Here is a 16,866-nt window from a genome sequence, read left to right as displayed (position 1 = left end):
CAAAAGAAATGTTAGGGCTTGTCAGTTTCACTGTAAGTACCTTTTTAATGGTGTGGTAAGTCATAATTACTGCCAAACCACCTCTCTAGCACTGAGAATTAGCTTTCTGCAGTGTGGTCTCATTTCTTCAAATTTCATTTGTTTAATATTAGAGATTTTTTAAAAAATTATTTTTCTTTCAGTTTTTCTTTTCTCTCGTAATACAATAATTTATTACTTCTTATTATTTCACCTTCTGTATTCTGGTGTGACGTTGAAATTACTATTCTAACAAACATGTTACTGGTTCAGACTCTGCTATGCTCACTAACAGTATTTCAATCTGATTGATTAAGGCAATACACAGTTGTTTGCCCTGTTAATACAGGTGCCAGATGTCCTGCACAGGGTGCCCCACTTTTTGGATTGCTGGCTGACAGCAACTTGCTGTGTGTCATGAACGTATAATAATTCTCATAATATTATTGTGATTTATTGTAAAAGTAGGTTAACTGTGGGGTTTGGATAATTTCTGTGTGTGTGTGGGATTTAATTGAATTGGAAACAGCTGGTCTATCAAAAGCTAGGTTTGAAATGCTAAATACGTAAACATGGCTGAAGTCTTAGAATGTGAGGTGAGGAGAATTTGCATTTTTAGATAAATCAGGGCAGTTTGAATTTCAAAGAGATGGTAGGTTGTTGCACCTAGCCAGAGAAGCTAGGCCAAGCAGTGTGTTTATTTTTCCCAAAGGTTACTGAGAATATTAACATCATGAAAATATTTATGTTATGAGAAAGGTAAAGTTCCAAAGACATATCAGAACAATGGGATTTACATTAAAAGGGAGAAACATGTATAAACGAGAAGAGGCTATGTGCCAGGGAAGGCATTGTAAGATCTACCAGAAGTGTGAAAATCCTCCAGTATTTGTGCATTAAGACTGCTATCTACAGAAACCGAAGCTGGGAAAAGACACTTTGAATTCTACTGCCCAGGGTAATGTGATGACCTGCCTGGATCTGTTTGAATCTTTTTTTTTATTGTTGCCTTAATGGGGATGGAACTAGAAGCCAGATTAATTAGGGGTTTTAGAAGTTATAGTAGTAATTGATAGACCTATGTATGTGCTTGAAATCTTTTCTTTTGTTAATAAATGTTTAGAGATATTTTTAGAAAACTAAATTAAAGTCTTGGTGCTATTACTTCTGAATTCAAGGCATGCATCTTGAAATAAATACAAATTGCAAAACCATTGTGACCGCATGATCAAGTTTCCCTCGTGGATTTGATCCACCTGGCACATATCATCTGCCACGTCACAACACAGTGCAAAAGCCCAAACATAAGTGCAAGTCAAACAAATGGTGGACATGGTTCATTCCCTGCTCAGAGAAAAGTCTGGTTCAAAGTTTTTTTTAATGCACCTATGATTTTTCTCCTGGGCTGCTTGCACCAATGTTCTGGGGATGCATCTTTAATTTCTAGACAGACCAGGACAATCCCGGAGAATTGGTAACCCTACACCTGTCCCATCCAGACAATGATTAATTAATTTGCCACAGGCGGGATTAACCCTGAGACCTTCCTGCTTCACTGACTCATTGTTCAGTGGTTAAGCTCAATTGACTTTGGATAAATGCACTGAGCCATATAGGAGGGGCAGCCTATTTATTTCTAGCTCAACTATAAATGGTGTCAGGAGGCCAAGGCACACCTGTACATTCAAACTATTCATTAATTATCTGCTGCTTTTCAGAAGTTGATCTTGGGTAAAAGGAAAGAGCTTGAGGGAATGTATCATCTTTTAACACGGTACCAAATGGTATGTCACAGGCCAGGGTATATTGTACTTTCAGTTGCTGAAGAGGAAATTAAATTGGTGTTTCAGTATTCCTTAAAAGAGAGTTTTACAAATACCGTGCTCACCTGGGTATTACAATTGAATTAATGCTCAATGAATAAAATTAGGCAAATGCGGCAAATTTGAAGAAGTAGAAACTGTTTTTCTTGACAATCAAATCTGAAAAAACATGTATCTAATATGTGTAATTTCAACATATGGTATGGTTTTCAATTATGTACACACCATAGGATCATATCAATGTCAGCACAGATTAAGGTCACACAGGCCATTGTGTCCCATAAATTCCTTAATAAACTGAATTATCAAGATACGATTGTATTGGTGGCAGCCTTCTGTCTTGTACGATGATGGTTTGTGCTATGCTAGTCAACTCTGTTAAGCATCGTCTGGTGTGGCTCAGCAGCCACACGCTTGCCTGGCAGTCTCGACCGCATTTCTTGTAGAGGAAGACAGTGGGCTGAGGGGTGCACGAGTCGCTGGCCTCTGTTTTCTCTGAGCCCTCTTCTTGGCCAGGTAAGCTATTCATTTCTACTCACCTCTTTCAGTGTCAACCTTCAGAGGTCGTGGCCACCAGCGACTGACTCCCAGTTGTCAGTGTCAATATCTGCAGATCTCGCTCGCAGGTCTTGTAGCGGAGGTATGGAGGCCCAGGAAATCATGATTCAGTGGCCAATTCATTGTACAGATGGTCTTTGGGTATATGGTCGTCATCCGTCCAATGAATGTGGCCGAGCCAGCGCCGATGTTGCTAACTTAACAATGAGTGTAAGCTGATGGAATTCGCACACTCCAGGACCTCTGAGTTGGTGACCTTATCCTGCCAAAAGATACCGGGGATACGTCTGAGACAGCAAAGGTGGAGACTGTTCAACCTTTACTCCTGCCGGGCATATGTTGTCCAGCTCTCGTTACTGTAGAAGAGCGTGCTGAGCATGCAATTTTTGTAGGCTCGCAGTTTGGTATTCTCAGTCAGGTTGCTGTTTTTTCTCACACTCTTCCTCAGATTCGACATTACAGCTGCAGCTTTTACATTGTATGTGTTGGTTGCAGCATTAAGTGACAGATTGCTGGTGATTGAGCAACCTAGATAAGTGAAGCTGTCAACAACCTCCCGTGTTACATTGTCAATGCTGATTGATAATGATATGGCAACATTCTGGACCATAACGTTTGTCTCCCTGAAACCTAACTCTTTACAGGTGTGAGAGAGCCTGTCCATTTGCCACTGTACGTGAACTTCGGTGTGGAATGTTGGTGCAGCATCATCAGCGTAGAATAATTCTCTGTTGAGGACTTGGCATACCTTAGTTTGGATCTCAGGGGAGCAAGGCTGAACAACATTCTGTCAGTTCTGGTATGAAATTAGACAAGCTCTTTAGATGGCCTGAAGGCATAAGACAACAGCAAAGAGAAGAAAATACCAGAGTGCCAATGCCAGAACACAACCCTATTTGACCCACTGCAGATCTCAAGGGGTTCTGATGTTGCACCATTATAGCTGACCTGATCATGTTGTCTTGGAAAGAGGAAATCATGTTGAGCAGTTTCAGTGGGCAGCCAGTTTTTTCCATCAGCTTAAATAGTCTGCCTCTGCTCACATGGTTGAATCCTTCAGGAGTATATATATTGGTCTCCTTTGTTCAGTCCCTGTGGTATAGGTACACCCACAGTGCTATTAGGGAGGGAGTTCCAGAATTTTGACCCAGCAACAGTGAAGGAAAGGCATTATATTTCCAAGTAAGGATGGCGAGCGGCTTGGAGGGGAACTTACAGGTGGTGGTGTTCCTATGTATCTGTTGCTCTTGTCCTTCTTGATGGTAGCGGTCGTGGGTTTGGAAAGTGATGTCTAAGGAGCCTTGGTAAGTTTCTGCAGTGCATCTTGCAGATGGTACACAGTGCTGCCATTGTTTGTCGGTGGTGGAGGGAGTGAATATTTATGGATCGGGTGTCAATCAAGTGGGCTGCTTTTTCCTGGATGGTGTTAACCTTCTTGAGTGTTGTTGGAGCTGCACTCATCCAGGCAAGTGGGGAGTATTTCGTCACACTCCTGACTTGTGCCTTGGAGATGGTGGACAGGCTTTGGGGAGTCAGGAGGTGAGTTACTCGTCGCAGGATTCCTAGCCTCTGACCTGCTCTTGTAGCCACAGTATTTACATGGTTAGTCCAGTTCAGTTCCTGGTCAATGATAACCCCCCCCCCAGGATGTTGATAGTGGGAGATTCAGCAATGATAATTCCATTGAATGTCAAGGGGTGATGGTTAGATTCTCTTGTTGGTGATGGTCACTGCCTGGCACATGTGTGGCACAAATGTTACTTGCCATTCATCAGTCCAAGCCTGGATATTGTCCAGGTCTTGCTGCATTTGGACATGGACTGCTTCAGTCTGAAGAGTCGCGAATGGTGCTGAACATTGTGCAATTATCAGCGAACCTCCCTACATCTGACCCTATGATGAAGCAGCTGAAGATGGTTCGGCCTAAGATACTACCTTGAGGAACTTGAAGCATGTTACATTTCGCTTCTGCACTCTGTGTGGGAATGCTGGGAGAGCTGCTGTTCAGTCAAGTCAAAGAACTGTTGCTTGTTATCTGGATAGGCATTATGGTTGATGTTAATATGAGGGCAGCATTTCAGCTTTGAATGAAAAAGCGCCAAGGGTTGCATCCTCACCCTAGTGCACACCAGGGAGTGACCTGTATCACAGTCAGCTGTGTGTTGAGAATGCTGTTCAGAGATTAACATCTAGTGATGATCAGAATCAGCTGGTGTTATTGCCCTGATCTTGCATAACTCCAGGATACCTTGTAGCATGGTTTATTCTGAAACCAGGCATTGGCTACTCAAAGCTTGTGGTAGTAGCAATGTTCAAGTAGTCTCTGTCTGTTCTCATTTTATCCATTATATCTGAGGCAGCAGGGCCATGCTTCATGGTCTGTGCCCACACTTGCATTGAAATCCCCCAGTGCGTAAAGATGTCTGATTTGGGGATTCTGCTGATAGCTGAGGCAAGCTCCTCATAGAACTGGTCTTTCACTTCTGTAATGGAGCACAGTGTTGGAGCAGAGATACTCAAGAGGTTAACTGGTCCTGTTTGCGTTGAGAGGTGCATGGAATGAACACATTCTAACCATTGCACATAAGGCTACTTAAGATATACCCCCATGGTGCTTGGGGGGGAGGAGATTAGCATGGATAGGGGATTGGCTAACTAACAGAAGATAGAGTTGGGATAAGGGGGGCATTTTCAGGATGGCAACCTGTAACAGGGCCACAGGGATCAGTGCTGGGACCACAATTATTTACAATATATATTAATGACTTAGATGAGGGAAGTGAATGTACCATCAAGTTTGCGGATGACACAAAAATAGATGGGAAGGCAGGTGGTGAGGGTGACACACAGAATCTACAGAGGGATGTAGACAGGTTAGGTGAGTGGGCAAAAACTTGACAGATGGAATATAATGTGGGAAAATGTGAGGTTATGCACTTTGACAGGAAGAATAGAGGAGCTGAATATTATTTAAATGGAGAAAGACTGCAGAAAGCTGCAGCACCGAGAGATTTGGGGGTCCTCCTGCATGAATCCCAAAAAGATAACATACATGTTCAGAAGGTAATAGGGAAGGCAAATGGAATGTTGGCCTTTATTTCAAAGGGAATGGAGTATAAAAATAGGGAAGCCTTGCCAAAACTATACAAGGCACTAGTTAGAACATACCTAGAATACTGTGAACAGTTTTGTTCCCCTTTATCTAAGGAAAGATACACTGACATTGGAGGCAGTCCAGAGAAGGTTGACTAGGTTGATCCTGGGGATGGAGGGATTTTCTTATGAGAAGAGGTCAAGTAGGTTGGGCCTGTACTCATTGGAGTTTAGAGGAATGAGAAGCTACCTTAATAAATGATATAAGATTCTTAGGGAGCCTGACAGGGTAGATGCTGAGAGGTTGATTCCCCTTGTGGGAGAGTCTAGGGCCAGAGGGCATAATCTCAGAGTAAGGGGTCGCCCATTTAACACAGTGATGAGGAGGAATTTCTTCTCCTGAGGGTAGTGAATCTGTGAAATTCTTTACCACAGAGGGCTGTAGAGGCTGTGTCGTTAAGTATATTCAAGGCTGAGTTAGGCAGATTTTAAATCATTAAGGGAATCGAGGGTTATGGGGAAAAAGCAGAAAAGTGGAAATGAGGATTATCAGATCAACCATGATCTCATTGAATGGCGGAGCAGACTCAATGGGCGGAATAGCCTATTTCTCCTATGTCTTGTAACCTCATGGTCTTACTTGTGTAGGAGTTCTAAGTAGTAAGTTGCTTATGGCAAAGTCTACATCTTGCTCACGCATTTCCTCTGAACTCTTCACTGGCCAGAGACAGACAGAATATGTACATAAATTGTGCCTGTTTCAGCTAAACAAAATAATTGACAAACATTCACTGATTCATTCCACAAGGCAAGGCCTTGACCCAGTCAGGTTAAAGTTGTCTGGTTTAAATTACAAACAATGCTTGGCAGTTAACTATCAGTCACCATCAGTGGTGCATTCTCCAAGGCAATGCCACTTGCCAACCAATCAGCATTCTCTTCACATGTAGTATAAATTGTTGTTTTACCCCTTGTATTGGTATTCTTGCAAGTGTCCTAATGAATGCAAGATGAAAAGCTTAGACGTTTCTCTTTTTTCAGCAATACTCAAGTTCTGTACTACCAAACGACTACTAATAACCCATGATTTCATTTAAGTATTAGGTTATTTGGACTGTAGTTTACCCACAATTCTTATGTTCTGGACAGAGAAGAGAGAGTGAAACCCTCAGTTTCCTTTCCTTTCTATACCTTCTATCCATAATCGGTGTAATTTTGATGAGGCTGATGTGTGTTCACAAACTTCCATTAGTGTGCGGTCAATTTAAAAGTCACCAGTAGCAGACCATCATGGATTTAAACAAGGAGTATTATCTATTCTCTCATTTGAGTAAGTTCACATGGCTGGTGTCAACTCTGATTAACTGCAGGGTTCCTTCAAAGTAAAGACTATTCAGCAGCAAAAACAGAAAATGCTGGAAAAACTCAGCAGGCCTAACAGCATCTGTGAAGGGAAAAACAGAGTTAATGTTTCGAGTCCGTATGACTCTTTTTCAGAGCTGTTCAGCAGGTGGTGTAGACAGGTCCTGATGACCGTTGTAACCGGAGGTCCAATTTCTTACAGGCAAATTTTCAGCTGTTCGAAACAGGTTGGAGGAGGCTTTTAAAAGATTTAAGGCTTCACAGGGCTTGAAAGGCAAGGTAACATGACCTTTCTTTGCTGTGATGTTGCTAGTATTCTGCAGACTGCCCGTTCTCTCTCTCAGCTTTTGGACAAAAGGATTTCAAAATCAGAGGCCATTGATGCACAATGGAAGGCAAATGATAATAATTCAATTCCAGGTAATTAAAATTAGAAATTACTGTAGTAAATGCTTTATATAAATTCTGGGGCTTACCGTTGACCAGAAACTGAACTGGACTAGCCATATAAATACTGTGGCTACAACAGCAAGTCAGAGGCTAGGAATCGTGCGACGAGTAACTCACCTTCTAACTCCCCAAAGCCTGTCCACCAACTACAAGGTACAAGTCAGGAATGTGATGGAATACAACCCACTTGCCTGGATGAGTGCAGCCCCTACAACACTGAAGAAGCTGGACACTGTCCAGGACAAAGCAGTCCGCTTGATTGGCGCCACATCCACAAACATTCACTCCCTCAACTACCGACGCACAGTAGCAGCAGTGTGTACCAGCTACAAGATGCACTGCAGGAATGCACCAAGGCTCCTTAGACAGCACCTTCCAAACCCACGACCACTACCGTCTAGAAGGATAAGGGCAGCAGATAGATTGGAAACACCACCACCTGGAAGTTCCCCTCCAAGTCACTCACCATCTTGACTTGGAAATTTATCGCAGTTCCTTCACTATCGCTGGGTCAAAATCCTGGAACTCCCTTCCTAACAGCACTGTGGGTATACCTACACCACATGGACTGCAGCAGTTCAAGAAGGCAGCTCACCACCACCTTCTCAAGGGCAACTAGGGATGGGCAATAAATGCTGGCCCAGCCAGCGAAGCCCACATCCCGTGAATGAATTTTTTAAAAAAAGACACCAGGGAGGTGCCAGGGGACTGGGGAACTGCGAATGTTACACCCTAGTTCAAAAAAAGGTGCAAGGATAAAGTTGGCAACTACAGGCCAGTCAGTTTGACTTCAGTGGTAGCGCAACTTCTGGAAACTATAGTACAGGGTAAAATCAATAATCACTGAGACAAGTACAGGATAATTAAGGAAAGCCAGCATGGATTCATCAAGGTAAAATCATGCTTAACTAATTTGCTGGAGTTTTTTGAGGAGGTAACAGGGAAGGTTGATAAAGGAAACGCTGTTGATGCGGTATAGGTCGTTCGGCCCACCGAATCTGCACCGCCAAATCAATGAGATCATGGCTGATCTGACAATCGACTCCTTTCCTGTCTTTTCCCCATAACCCTTGATTCCCTTAATGATTAAAAATCTGTCTATCTCAGCCCTGAATATACTTAACGACCCAGCATCAACAGCCCTTTGTGGTAAAGAAGTCCACAGATTCACTACCCTCTGAGAGAAGAAATTCCTCCTCATCACTGTCTTAAAATGGGCAACCCCTTACTCTGAGATTGTACCCTCTGGTCCTAGACTCTCTCACAAGTGGAAACAACCTCTCAGTACCTACCCTGTCAAGCCCTCTAAGAACCTTATGTTTCATTAAAGTTACCTCTCATTCTTCTAAACTCTAATGAGTATAGGCACAACCTACTCGACCTCTCCTCATAAGAAAATCCCTCCATCCCCAGGATCAACCGAGTGAACCTTCTCTGGACTGCCTCCAATGCCACTATATCTTTCCTTAGATAAAGGGGACCAAAACTGTTCACAGTATTCTAGATGTGGTCTAACTATTGCCTTGTATAGTTTTAGCAAGCCTTCCCTATTTTTATACTCCATTCCCTTTGAAATAAAGGCCAACATTCCATTTGTCTTCCCTATTACCTGCTGAACATGTATGTTATCTTTTTGGGATTCATGCACGAGGACCCCCAAATCCCTCTGTGCCGCAGCTTTCTGCAGTCTTTCTCCATTTAAATAATATTCAGCACCTCTTCTTCCTGCCAATGTGCATAACCTCACATTTTCCCACATTATATTCCATCTGCCATGTTTTTGCCCACTCACTTAACCTGTCTATATCCCTCTGTAGACTCTGTGTCATCCTCACCGCTTGCCTTCCCACCTATTTTTGTGTCATGTGCAAATTTGTCGATAGTATATTCACTTCCCTCATCCAAGTCATTAATATATATTGTAAATAAGCTCTGATCCCTTTGGCACTCCACTAGTTACAGGTTGCCATCTGACAAAGCCCATATTATCCCAACTCTGTCTCCTATTAGTTAGCCAATCCTCTATCCATGCTAATGTTCCACCCCCAATTCCATGGGCTCTTATTAAATAGCCTTAGTGCGGTACCTTATCGAATGTCTTTTGAAAATCCAAATATATTACACCTACTGGTTCCCCTTTATCTATCCTGCATGTTACCTCCTCAAAGAATTCTCATAAATTTGTCAGGCATGATTTCCCCTTCATGAAGTCATGCTGACTCTGCTTGATTGTATTATGTAATTCTAAATGCTCTGCTATTACATTATTTATAATAGGCTCAAGTTTTCCCAATGATGGATGTTAAGCTAACTGGCCTATAGCTACTTGTTTTTTTTGCCTCCCTCCTTTTTGTATAAGGGTGTTACATTGGCAGTTTTCCAATCCTCTGGGTCTTTTCCAGAATCTAAGGGTTCTGGGAAGATTACCACCAGTGCATCCACTATCTCTGTAGCTACTTCCTTTAATATCCGAGGATATAACCCATCAGGTCCAGGGAACTTATCAGCCTTTAGCCCCATTAGTTTCCCTAGTATTTTCTCTCGTGATAGTTATTGTATTTATTTCCTCCCCCCCACCTTTTCCCATTGATTATTTAGTATTTTTGGAATGCTATTAGTGTCTTCTACCATGAAGGCTGATGAAAAGTATTTCTTCAACTCTTCTGCCATTTCCTGGTTCCCCATTATTACTCCCCCAGCCTCATTCTCTAAGGGATAAAAACAAAAAACTACTGCGGAAGCTGGAAATCCAAAACAAAAACAGAATTACCTGGAAAAACTCAGCAGGTCTGGCAGCATCGGCGGAGAAGAAAAGAGTTGACGTTTCGGAGAACTTCTGCTGAAGGGTCATGAGGACTCGAAACGTCAACTCTTTTCTTCTCCGCCAATGCTGCCAGACCTGCTGAGTTTTTCCAGGTAATTCTGTCTTTGTTTTTCATTCTCTAAGGGGCCTATGTTTACTTTATCCTCTCTTCTATATATTTAAAGAAGCTCTTACTGTCTGTTTTTATATTACTTGCTAGTTTATCCTCAAAGTTTATTTTCTCCCTCCTTTTTTGGTCATCTTTTGTTGGTTTTTAAAACTTTCCCAATCCTCTGGCTTACCACTAATCTTTGTCACACTATGTTTTTTCTTTCAATTTGATACTATCCTTAACTTCCTTGGTTAGCCATGGTTGGTTTATCCCCTTCCTCAAATCCTTATTCCTCACTAGGATATATCTTTGTTCTGAGTCATGAACTATTTTCATAAACATCTGCCATTGTTTATCAACCGTCTTTACTGCTAAAATCCTTTCCCAGTCCACTCCAGCCAGCTTTGCTGTCATTCCTTTGTGATTACCCTTATTTAAGTTTAGCACAGTTGTTTCCAACCCAAGTTTCTCACTCTCAAACTGAATGTTAATTTCCACCATGTTATGGTCACTGTTTCCTCGGGGACCTTTTACTCAACCTGCCTCATTACACATTACTAGATCCAAAATAGCCTGATCCCTGTTTGGATCCACAACATATTGTTCTAGGAAACTGTTCCAAATCTACTCTATGACTTCTTGCTCATAGCTACCTCTGCCAATTTGAGTTTCCCAATCTACATGAAGATTAAAGTCATTCATGATTAATGTACTGCCTTTTTTACATGCCCTCATTATCTCCTGATTTATTCTCTGGCCTACAGTATAGCTACTGTTAGGGGGCCTATAGACTACTCCCATCTTCATCCCCTTCTTATTTTTTTAAATTCATTCACGGTATGTGCGCTTCACTGACTGGACCAGCATTTATTGTCCATCCCTAGTTGCCCATGAGAAGGTGGTTGTGAGCTGCCTTCTTGAACCGCTGCAGTCCATGTAGGTACACCCGCAGTGCTGTTAGGAAAGGAGTTCCAAGATTTTGACCCAGTGACAGTGAAGGAACAGTGATATATTTCCAAATCAGGATGGTGAGTAGTTTGGAGGGGAACTTCTAGGTGGTGGTGTTCCCATCTATTTGCTGCCCTTGTCCTTCTAGATGGTAGTGGTCATGAGTTTGGAAGGTGCTGTCGAAGGAGCCTTGGTGAATTTCTGAATTCTTACCTCCACCCATATGGATTCTACAGCTTCTGATCCAAGATCATTTCTTGCTATCATACTTATTCCATCTCGTCCTAACAAAGCTACCCCACCACCCTTTCCTACCTGCCTGTCCTTTTGAAAAGTCACATCCCCTTGAATATTTAGCTCCCAGTTTTGATCTCCTTGTAACCATGTCTCTGTAATGGCTATAAGATCATACCCATTAACCTCTATTTGTGCCGTTAATTCATTTATTTTGTTCCAAATATTACGTACATTTAAGTAAAGAGCCATTAATTTTACCTTTTTACCATTTTTTATCTCCCATTGACCCTATTTGCTGCTGATTTTTTTTTAATATGTTTGTACACTCTGTCCCTTCCTGTCACAATCTGGGTATCTTTACCTAAATAGCTACCCTATAATGCTGCCATATCATTTTCCTTTGTAAGCCTTCGTATCCCTTCTCCAGAACCCTCCCCCTTTCTATTTAGTTTAAAACTCTTTTTGGCTCATTAGGAGTGTCAAATCTGGGTCAAGTGACAGGCCTTCATTGGTGGAATTCTATATATGATACAGCTATGCCTCCTTCACGATTGCCTGCATTCACAAATCTACATTCCTGTGTGTTACCCTTGAGATGCAGCGACTGTGATGTGAAGCCACTGAGTTCTGAGTAGTCCTTTAACAGTGCAAATGAAGCAATTGGCTTTCAGAGGCTTTCATTGTAAGGAGGCCTTCCTCCTTTCTTTATAAGCGGACTCCTGTTCACTCCTGCAGCAACAAGAAGTCAGAGGGTGACCCCAGAAAGGCCCCCCCTCGTGTTTGCCTTTCCCCTCACTGCCATTCCACAGCCTCCTTTCCCCATTGCCCACCCTGTGTGTTCATCAACCCCACTTCACCTCACAGCCCACCCCCATTGAAGTGCTAGGCTAGGATTTTATGGCTCCACTGCAGCATGTCTCCCCCTTCTGGTGGATGCAGCAAGCCATTTAAATCTCCATTCAGTTCGGTGGGACCGTAATATCCTGCTGGGTGGGAGCGTCTGTAAAATCCTGGCTCTAATTTCTGAAAGTGGAGGCCTGCGTGAGTACCACATCACAGTGGTGTTCTTCGGGATAATGTAGGCAAAGAGCAGGAGCAGACGAACCCTACAGCAGTGTGGCGTCCATCGCAACAAGACGAGCGCAGCACCAATGCAGATGGGCTACGTATAATCCACTCACCTCGAATTTACCAGCAAACTAAGGTCCGACTTGTGCACGCCACCCCATTTCAAATGGGTTTGAGGCCGACGTGTTTTCCTGCTGGCATAACGCAAGATTGGAAGGTGTGACAAGATTCCGGCGAGCAGCTGTTTTAATGAGTATTCATGAGATGTTAATGAATGCAAATGACATTCACGCCACTAGTTGGTGGGATAACTGACCTGCCATTAACCCACCATCAGGAGAATTGCAAGCTGTTTTCACGCCGGTGGATTTCCAACTATTTTTTCTTCCGCTGGATTCTTCGCTCCCGTCCGCCAGGAAACCCACTGTGGGTGGGATGGGAAAATTCCACCCTCGGTCTCAATTGCCCTCCTTTGTTACATGGCAGACCTGGAGTCTGGGAGGTTAATGTCCCTGTGTTTGAGTAAGGCGTGACAATAGCAGTTGTGAAATTCCATAGAGTGCTGTTTATGCATGTCCGTTCAAGGGGGACCCCTGCCCATTATAATCCAGTTTGGAACTTTCTAGAAAGCGTGCCAGGCTTTGAAGTTGCAAAAGTCAGGTGACCCCCCTTGGCAGCCATCTTAAAGTTAATCATCAAAAAGGTATTATATACTTCTTTCCATTTATATGATAATTGACATTTTATTTTTTACTGCACATGTATAATTTGAGCAGAACCTCCAAAGACAAACACTTGAGATTTATGACACACATTTGGAACCTACATATTTCACATGTACCTGTGCAGTTTGAGTGACTCAGTTCTTGCACTTGGGGTAAGCATTCAGCAAGAGCCCTTTTTATCCTCTTGTGTGATTTAATAATTAGTTCTGTAGGTCTGAAGAAGGTTTTGATATATTTAGACTTGATTTAATTTAGTTGCATAAAACCTAATTTCTGGAACCCAAATTAACCATTTAAACTGATTTACTTTGGCAAGATATAGCCATCGAGCAAAGGCTCAGACATTGAATTAGCAAATAATGTGAAAGTTTATTGAACATAATCAAAAGAGAACAACAATGCACTTAACAATAGTTGATAAGTCTTTAGTTAATTGATATGAATCTGGACCAAACCTCCAAGTTCTTAGTACAATTCGTTTTGGGGCCAGTACCTTTTGTTTAAAGTAGACAAAGTTTGAGATTCAAGACACTTGATAAGAGAATTAAGCCACAAGTTTCCATAAGTTCTCGACGAACAAAAATAAACTTTACAATACCAGGTCAGAAAGATAAAACAATTTATAATATCTATCTCATACTCTAACATTCGGGGTAAATATAAGTTACGTGCAAATTAATCAGCAATCTGTGGTTGAACATACCAAATTGCAAAATAAATGGCAGATGTGACCAAAACAGATCCCATGGATTTCTCAGTAACCCACGCAAACATCAAATAAACACTAAGTCAACCAATCCTGTTAAAACTCTGTCTCTCTCAAGAGGGATTCCAGTCTTTGCCTTCGAAGATTTTGCCTTGTCAAACGTCGTTCTAACTCGAACTGCCTCAACAATGGCCCACCACATAGGGTTTCAATTTTGTCTCCCAAAACTCGGTTCCCCTGGATTCCTGAGTCTGCACTCCAGCACCAACTCTCAAGCACAACTTCAACTCTTCAGCCAGACCAAGCAACACACTACTGCTCCAAAGGGGTACCTTTGCTCCAATGGCCTGTAGCACAAAGTCACTTCTGCTGCCTTCTTAGACCTTCAGGGCTTCTCCCAAGTTCTCTTTGATCACCAGGGCTTCTCCCAAGCCCTCACCACTCAAAGTTTGCTAATCACATCCCTTTTTCTGCTTGGAGTCTCTTTCTCTGCTCCCATTCTTCTTAACTGGAACCCCCTGGTCCCCTCTCCCTTTGGGAGTTCTCCCTGTCCCCTGTCTGGGATTTGTCTTGACTTTGGCGCTCCTTTCTCTGGTCACATGATCTAGCTTTTGTGCTTTTTTTCTTTTTGTGCAGGCGCATTGGGCCCATCCTTGGTCCAAAGAACTTCAAAACGCTGGACTGTGCATGCGCGAAACTCCCAAGGCATGCTTGGAGTAGTACTCCCCCCACCCCCCTCCTGATGATGAGGTTAGGTATGTATTTCTTGACAGTAACTAATGAAAGATAACAAAAGTATACTTTTCAACCGAACACTACAGACTTCATGCCTTCAAATGGATGGTCAATTAAGAAGAAGCAGAAAACAACCTTGACCTTCTCACCCACAGGAATTATGCCTCTGTTGCTGGGCCCAGTGCTTCACTACTGATCACCATGCTGACAGGAACTCCTTCTGCCCCAATGATCAAACCAGTTTCCTCCTCAGTGTGTCCCTGAAATGCTCTTTTATACCTAATTCTAGCATCACCTCACCTTAGCACACGATGGTTGTTGTTAACCAGTTGGTTGATAATGTTGTAAGGGTTAATTTCATTAGATCTGGCCATTTGCACATATTGCCTTAAACATAAGACAATGGATTATTTCAAGATGTATTCTTTATCTTAATACTTCACAAGTGTCCTATTCATTTGACCAGCACTGGGCCAGTCGAAGTTGGTGTGTTCTGATAGAAGCCAATAATGGATAGTGTAGATTCCTTTCTCATAGCTTCTGTTATAGCATTTTTTAAGTTTCAAACTTTAATGCTGACATAGGAATATTAGCAGGAAATACAGAAATAAGTATAACCTGACTCTTATTAACTATTAATTACCTGTCCTTCAATTACAGGGTAATTGAGGTACTTTTTTCTAATGCAATCATCTGCTGCTAGTCAGTGACTACTTCACAGTACTATATTAAATTAACTTGCTGTAAAAGGTTAGCAACATCATCTTTTCTGATCACGTTAGTATAAAAAGGTAAATTGACCTAGTTAGTTTGTTGCAGAATACAAGCCTTTGAGATAAAATGCTCAAGTTAAGCAAGCACACTAAATCCTACTAAAGTAAAATTTAAAATCTAGGCCAGTTTACAGTTCATGTACTCCAGGGCCATCATCTTCCTGTTCCTGCAGATGATACTTTCTCCTCCTGCAATCTGCCCCACAACCCCCTCCTGTATTTTCTCATAGATTTTCCACAATAACCTTGCACACATGAAAGCAAGAAGTATGAGAACTACAAAACAGTTTGCCTGCTTTCGTGTGCCATTTTGGTTCTTTTGTTATTATTTCTTCTCTTTCCTCTCTTCTGTAGTTCTTTCTCCAGCTGAGATGTGAGCCAGTGCACCCATACAATGTGCTGTTTTTAAAAATGGCATTGATTCAATGCCAACAAAGTGCTTTGATTTTGGAATTATTGCACTATCTATCTGGAATGGAATTCTCATAAAAATTATTGGAATCTTTCAAGGAGGAAGCATTGAAATTCGACTTTTTAAATAAGTAAAACCACTGTATAATTTGTTTGCATTTAATTACTGTCCTGGCAAGATATGCAAGGTGAAGGAAACAAAATGATTTTTCAACTGGCAAAATTAAATCTTGATTGAAAATGCATAATTAAATGGAAAAATGGAATGAGCTATCTTTAGAACTATCGTTTTTTCTTCTTGGCCTACATAGTACCATAGCAGTTTCCAACACAATTGGAGGCCATTTGGGTCCATCTTGTCTGTTGCTGGAACAACCCAGAAATAATCCCACCACCTACTTCTCTCTTCACTTCCCCTGTATCTTCATCTACTTCAAGTATTTAGCTAATTTTCCTTAAAAGATGCAATAATTATCTTCTAGTGAAATGAGACTCCGGGGTGATTTGTTGTGGGGTTTTCCCCACTTGTCTACTGCAACAGTGGTGGAAGAGGTGCAGAAATCCAAGACAAATTTGGGAATCCCCATATGTTATGCACAGGAACAATACTGGAAAAAGTTTCAAAAGTTGATCAAAAATTCAGTTTTTTCTTATCAATGCATAGCTGAATTTCAGCTTAATAAGATTAATATAGGCATAGAAATGGCCAGTGAGATTTACCCAATCAGCAACAGTTCACAGAGGATCTAATGCAACAAGAAGCAGAAAGCTAATGAATGTTTGGAGGTGGAGGTTCGACTAATTGTTACTTTCAAATAAATAAATTGAGTATTGCTGAAAAAGAGACATGCTGTTGAAGCTTTAAGTCTTGCACTCATCAGGACAGATTCACAAGAATACCAATTGTAAAAGGAACAACAATTTATATGGTATGAAAAGAGTGCTGATTGATATAGACATTGCCATGGAGAATGCACCAAGTTACTGTCAACTGCAAAGCTTTTGTTTAAATTCAAACCAGGCAGGTCGGCACTGATTGGTCAA

General features: G+C 41.8%; 1 protein-coding gene across 12 annotated transcripts in view; it reads left to right on the top strand.

The window, feature by feature from the left end:
• Positions 1 to 16,866, top strand: part of ica1 (islet cell autoantigen 1) — a 223,194-nt gene that overhangs the window by 47,376 nt on the left and 158,952 nt on the right. The window contains exon 7 of one of the 12 annotated variants that reach the window (XM_078538812.1): positions 2,455 to 2,551. The exons of 8 other annotated variants lie outside the window; for them this stretch is intronic. In XM_078538812.1, coding sequence (XP_078394938.1) covers positions 2,455 to 2,505 — 51 coding nt within the window. In that variant the 3' untranslated portion in view covers positions 2,506 to 2,551. Of the gene's footprint in view, positions 1 to 773; positions 1,182 to 2,454; positions 2,552 to 16,866 lie in introns of those variants that run through there. 3 more of the 12 variants (XM_078538810.1, XM_078538809.1, XM_078538811.1) reach the window with 3 other exon arrangements.

This window comes from Cetorhinus maximus, chromosome 3 (genome assembly GCF_964194155.1).
Source record: "Cetorhinus maximus chromosome 3, sCetMax3.hap1.1, whole genome shotgun sequence".
Taxonomy (NCBI): Eukaryota; Metazoa; Chordata; class Chondrichthyes; order Lamniformes; family Cetorhinidae; genus Cetorhinus; species Cetorhinus maximus.
This window is presented reverse-complemented; position numbering and strand designations above follow the sequence as displayed.